This window comes from Salvelinus alpinus, chromosome 37, assembly GCF_045679555.1.
Source record: "Salvelinus alpinus chromosome 37, SLU_Salpinus.1, whole genome shotgun sequence".
Classification (NCBI taxonomy): Eukaryota; Metazoa; Chordata; class Actinopteri; order Salmoniformes; family Salmonidae; genus Salvelinus; species Salvelinus alpinus.
Genome location: NC_092122.1, coordinates 14,100,769 through 14,107,341, shown reverse-complemented (window position 1 = coordinate 14,107,341; position 6,573 = coordinate 14,100,769). Strand labels below are relative to the sequence as shown.

General features: G+C 43.8%; 1 protein-coding gene across 13 annotated transcripts in view; it reads right to left on the bottom strand.

The window, feature by feature from the left end:
- Positions 1–2,196: 2,196 nt before the first annotated feature.
- LOC139566069 (protein phosphatase 1 regulatory subunit 12A-like) overlaps positions 2,197–6,573 on the bottom strand; it is a 69,028-nt gene continuing 64,651 nt past the window's right edge. For 7 of the 13 annotated variants that reach the window (XM_071386945.1, XM_071386934.1, XM_071386935.1 and 4 more), the window contains 2 exons: positions 5,676–5,894; positions 2,197–3,931 (listed from right to left, as the gene is read on the bottom strand). In XM_071386945.1, coding sequence (XP_071243046.1) covers positions 5,754–5,894 — 141 coding nt within the window. In that variant the 3' untranslated portion in view covers positions 2,197–3,931; positions 5,676–5,753. Of the gene's footprint in view, positions 3,932–5,675; positions 5,895–6,573 lie in introns of those variants that run through there. The other 6 variants (XM_071386939.1, XM_071386942.1, XM_071386936.1 and 3 more) reach the window with 2 other exon arrangements.

Genomic DNA, 6,573 nt, shown 5'->3' with positions numbered 1-6,573 from the left:
TCTGACCGCCTTGGCTGCTGCCAGCATCGCCTACAGAGAACATCACAGTAATCCTGGGGCTACAATTTGTTCTTAAATACTGTGCTGTGATAAAGTATTTGCCCCCTTCCACAGCACTGTATGTACTTACATTTATTTGACAGCATTTGTAATTGTTCATAATGCTCTAATCTAGATGTTCCATAGTACATTCACACAAGATGGCAGGAAGACTAAGGGCCCCCTTTTCTTGAAAGACTTCAATGTTTTTCCCCTCCAGCAATAACAAGAGGACAAAGTTGGCCTAGTAACACCTGTAATACTCAGTACATTCAATTTAAGAGTATTATGGAAAACATTCACCAGGATATGCAGATATGAATGTGTGGATCTACAGTCAGATCAGCAGACTCTCGGTCATGCAAGTGGAGAGGAGTGAGTGTTGTCCAGGCGTACGCCTGTAAATTGTTAGGCCGTGATCTTTGTGTACTACTTCATGTGAGCCCACAGCTCCAGGCTGCCTCCCACCAGCAGATCAGCTCTGCCCTCAGCACATCTTCAAGCTGTCTCCCCCACATTTCTCAGGGAAGGTAAATCTTTACCACCCCTTTTTGGTATAGACTGGATATGACAATTTTAGGCCTATAACTAGGCCACAGTTACAATAGCACTTTCTGCTGACCTGGAACCTAATACTGCTGAACTATCAGCTGACCTGGAACCTAATACTGCTGAACTATCAGCTGACCTGACTCTGCAAAGTTCCTCAGGGGGTCATATGACATCACCCAGCTGTTGTGGGCCAGGAAGTGTCTGTCTGGCTCATCAGCTGCATTTCCTGGTCAAATACCAAGTTGTCCTCAGGTGAAATATCTGCACACCACTGGATGTTTCCCGGTGATAGGTTCCAATTTAGGCTGGTGGTCCGCAAGGTGTTTATAAACTACATTTCCCACAATGCAGTTCTAACACTCAACATTAAGCTCCTCAACCAGTTACAACACTCCAGGATGGATCAGGGCTCATTACTGTAACAAGCACAGGAGTGACAAACATTTGTAGATCCAACACTAGTGACAAGGCAACGCCCAGCTCAAGATTACTGGGATCATTTTCTTCAAGGTATTCCCGCTCCCCTAAAATGGGTCTAAAGCACCCGGACATAAAAATCGTAATTGTCTTATAGAAGGTAGCATACAATATCAGAAAAGGTGATTCGACATAGTTAGCAATCACTCTGTAGGAGCGGTTATATTGCAATAATGGAGTATCCAAAAGCAGACATGATTTGTGGCCACATATGGTTTGTTTACATTTCTACTGTTGAGGCTAGAGGGAGTTGACGTAGGCATAACAGCTCCATCTAGCGGTCGCGTCGGAGACAATAGTTGACAACTGTAGCATTAGCTTAAGCCTAACCCTTTTCCGAATCTTAACCTCATTCTCATAACCTGCTACGTTAATTCACCTAACCTGCTGCTTTAATAACCTAATCAGCTGTGGCGACAAATCACACCCCTAACCCTCCCCATGCCTTCACAATCGTGTGATTCGCAAACATTCAATGAAATACTTCACTCAGTATAGTCACTCCCACTAAGTCCAACTTTGAATCGTTGCGATGCCACGATTATTTGCGCAACAGCCCTGGGGACGAGGTTAGATGGTTCCTCACCCTGAAAGTAACCTATGGGCCAGGAGAAACTAATTCATGGTTGACATGGGTCTATATCACATCATTATTATTGCAGTTGAAACAAACTAACCTGAGGTGGTGGATGTAGGCCTAGAGGAGCATGGTTGTTGGGCTCTCCCCAGCTGAGCTGGGTGTTTCCGTTCTGTGTAGGTGAAAATAAACTTGAACATTATTGGTGAACATGAATAGGAATAACTAGACCTTGTCATTTCTAAAAACATGTACACTCGTTTGTCCTAAATAAAATACAGGTAGTTGACAGACATCAACATGGACATCTTTGAAGGTCCTCCACAGCTTTAGCCAGTTGTTGGAGTTGGGGACGTCCATAACACAGCTGAGACAACCCAAGAAACCATTCTCGTAGCATGATTCTGCTGTGCTATGGAGGTATCGCTGCAGAAAGAGGTCAAGACAAACTATTCACAGAGAAGTGACAGGTTAGCATCCCTGAAGGGCTATAAAGTCACCTTCAAGTGCACAATGTAATGAATGACAAGAAGAAAATAAGCAACAAGGGCTTTACAATGTACAAGTTTATTTTTAATGAACTCTTCAGTGGTTGGTAGTCACAGCACAGCTCGCATGTATGAAGCCACACGCCTATTTTACAAGATGGGAAATTTAAAAAGGAAAAACAGAAAAAATGTAAACCAAAAGAGGAGATGGCCAACAGTCCAACTACAGCAACTTGTTTTCTTTGCTACAGTATCCTTAAAAAGGCCACTGAAATGCATAAAATGTGTTTGATGGAGGGACTTTATTTGATGGTGGCTGACATCAAATACTCCTCACATGGCATTGACAGTGCATGTAGACATTGTAAAAAGGACTGGGTTAGCAATACCTAAGATATTTTTGTGACAACACCTTGGCTAATACTACGGTTTAAAAAAAACGGAGAAAAAAAATGAACAGCACTCATCCAAAGATACTGAATACAATGTGTGAAATGTAGAAGCAATTATATTATTCGTATCTTAAATACCGTGAACACTTAAAACTGGAAAGAAAAAGCACGGAACACTGCCAGCCATTCCCTTTAAGAGAGAGGCCCTATTGTAATCCAATGTCTTCAGACTATAAATGAAGAAAATAGTTAAACACACTTTTTTTGTCCTCTGGAGTTTGTATATTTTTAATAGTAACAGACGGGAATCATAAATGCATGCCATGTGCTGGTCTCAAACGATACATACAGGTATATACAGCATCACTCAGTACCTGCTAAAACGAAGTGAGAAATACAGAGTATAAACCAACGACTACACTACAACCTTAAAGAAAAGAGGGGGGGAGAGGGTCAGTGAAAGGGGTGAGCGATGGAAAGATGGAAGAGGAGTGAAAATCCTACTAGTGATGGACTCATCATTAAAGCATTTTTATTAGAAATAAATGCATATTGCACATACAGTGAAAGCTTACATTCCACCAAGTCCACCTGTTCTGTAAAGCGATAATTCCATTTACCTCTGAGGGAGACACACAAAGGTACAGAAATGGAAAGGGGGTGAGTGGCGTGGATAGAGGTGTGTGCGCATGTGCTTGTGTGGTGTGTGTCGGGGGAGGGGGTGGGTTGCATGCACTAAGACGGGAGGTACCACTGGGAAGTCTTCTGCTGTGAGACAGAGCCTCCAAAAACAGGGGGAGAGGGGGTCAGAAAGGACAGGACAACTACACATCGCACAGGACAACTACACATCGCACAACCCTTGTATGTAGGTCGAGGAACAAACAGGAAATTGAAACAAAAAGATCAAATAAGAGTTTGTGGCACAAATAAAATCAGGTGTGAAATAACTGTTCTTCTGTGACAGCCGAGAGATCGATACAAGTGTTTTATGTACAACTAAGGCTTATTGGTTAAATAGTTGAGGCTTCCCCGCCCGCAAATGCTTTAACATGCCGTTCACAACCCTATCCTTTGCTGATGTAAACTCAGTGGTTCTATCTGGAGAGCAGCCACTTGGTTGAAGTGGAGAATAACCTAATGGAGAGAGGGAGCACATGGAGGATGCTGTGGTGGTGGTAGAGGAGAGAGGGATAGAAGAGCTGAGGGGAGAAGGAGTCTTCCCGATGCTGATGTCTCTTGCAATTAATACCTAAAAGTTGCAAGTCCATTAGTCACTGCCATGGAGGAGTGGGCGGGCGCAGGAGGGGGGGTCTGTTCTACTTGGAAAGCTTGCTAATGACTCGAATAAGAGCTCCGTTCTCGTCCTTTAGTCTCTGGTTGTCTGCTTTCAAGTCTGGTAGCGTCTGGAAGAGAACAAAAGAGAGAAGGAAACGGGCTTAGAGACATGTCACCATAGAGACACGTTGAGGTTTACCATTCAGCCCAGTTCTAGAAACTGTTAATTGCAGAGTGTGTCATCAGCATCTTTGACAAGCCAGTCAACCATTTTTCCCCCTTGTCATTTATTTTCTTCGCTGAGAATGGAGCAAGCACACTCCGGTCAAAAGTCTCTGCTAAATAGCCATGCAGAACAAAAGAGGCGTCTCCACTGGCGCCCAGGAAAACATACTCTTCAAATACACAGCACAAATCCTGGCAGCACAAACAGTGCTCCTTTATTTGAAGCATACAGGGCCAAAAAATGCATGAGCAACAAACTGCTGCAGCATCAAATAATGCCTTTGCAATCGTTTGTTTTTTTCTATGTCTTTGTGAGGTAGACTTACCACGTGTAAAGCTAACACCATCTCGCAGTCAATACCCACCCAATACCCATTTCTGCCCTGAACCAAATTTACAAACTGGTATAAGAAAATAATTGCATTACTACATCTGCCTTAATACAATGAGAGTAGTTACGTTATTCACTAACATAACTACACCACTGCCTGTCATCTTGATCACGGTTTGTGAGTTTAGTCTGAAATTGAAACAATAAAACAACTTAAAAGCCCTATGCCACTCATTATTAGGGTCATTCTGACTAGATATCTGAATAAGGGATACCCTACTGCTTTAACTATTTATCAACACAATGTTCATCAGTGTGATGCCCAAATGTTGTGGATTAAGAAATACCACCCAGTTTGTTTGACAAATGAAAATATAACTAATCACAATCAGTCACAGATCATCACTTACAGGTATAATTCCCTCAATATCAACTAAAACCCATACTGGGCTAAGCAGATTCATGAAGCCATGCAGTCCAGCATTGCCTGGGGCAGAGCAACCATGGCGGATTGCCCAGTCCCTCTTGAAACACTCCAGCACTCACATAGGGAACAACTGAACATCCAGGGAGATCAAGAGCAAAACGTAACTGTCCACCGCAAAACTATAAGGCATTTTATTACAGATGACAATCAACCAACCTGAGCTTCTTATGGTATGTAATGGCAATTGAAATCATGAGCAAGAGCCAAATTAATATGTCTGTCTAGATCACTGGGAAATTAAATAAGACCAAGTGTAAACCTGCAGTAAAGGGGTGACCCGGTCTCAAAGCTGGGTTGATGTCATCTGTAAGAGTCAATTGAAATGGGGGTAGGACTGGAGAAAGACACTGAGGGGAAAGGAAATGTGTCCATCCTCCATAAAAAAAATGTCCGCCATTTGACGCAAAAAGAAAGCCACGTCATGCAAAGCCAGAAACAAGCCGAACGAAACAACGGCACTCCTTGATAAGACTTCAAGACTGCACACTGGGGGGAAAAGAACAAAATGGGGCACTCTCCTTTACAGTACATCAAATTATCTAGTAAAATCAACTTCATGAAGACCTAATCATGTAGTCCAATATTTATACTTCAGGTGCTGCACTAACAAAGTAGTACATATTTGCTTATATGAAAATTAACACCTGAATTGATACTTACCTGACTGAAAATAACCTTTAACTTTACTGTGAACTATAATTAGGTACTGTAAATGGAAAGTGCCCAATCAAAACACTACCCAATATGAAAACCAGAGGGGTCTGGGGAGGTAGGGGGGAGTCAGTCTCTGGGGGGAGTAGATAACCCTGTAGTTGGGCGGGGGACCTGCCTGTCTATGGGTGAGGTCGGAGCACAAATGGAGCATGAGAAGGGAGGGTGAGGGGTGAGGAGGAGCGGTTGGGCAGGGCTACAGGTCCACGGAGGGGGGCAGCTGGCTGCAGGCTGACTGGGAGAGCTTGACAACCACGCGGGCCAGGGCCCTGTTCTCTGCCTGCAGCCGCTCCTTGACCTGACGCAGGGCCTGAACCTGCTTTACCTCTGGGAGGTTCTGCAGGAAAACCACAACACAGAGGGGGAGAGAGAGCGAGAGGGAGAGAAAGGGTCAAACCAGCAGAGGGCAGAGAAAAAGGGGGAGATGGGAGAGTACCAGAAGGGAGAGAAATAATGGAAGACAAGGGGGGGGGGGCAATACAAATTCTAGAGAGGATAAGAAGAGGGGGCAAAGAGAAGACAAAACAGAAAAAGGACATTGTTAGGAAAAATGGGACAGAGTTTGGAACTGGAGGAATGACAAGTGCTTTCCAGGCAGGCTGGCATGTAGGAGAGATTGCAATCTACAGTAGCAGAGTAGAATAGAGAGAGGAAGACCGATATGATCGCTGGGCTGCCTATGACCTAGAAATAATCACTTCATTATGGCAGTGCTGGGCTGCCTATGACCTAGAAATAATCACTTCATTATGGCAGTGCTGGGCTGCCTATGACCTAGAAATAATCACTTCATTATGGCAGTGCTGGGCTGCCTATGACCTAGAAATAATCACTTCATTATGGCAGTGCTGGGCTGCCTATGACCTAGAAATAATCACTTCATTATGGCAGTGCTGGGCTGCCTATGACCTAGAAATAATCACTTCATTATGGCAGTGCTGGACTGCCTGCCTATGACCTAGAAATAATCACTTCATTATGGCAGGGCTGGACTGCCTGCCTATGACCTAGAAATA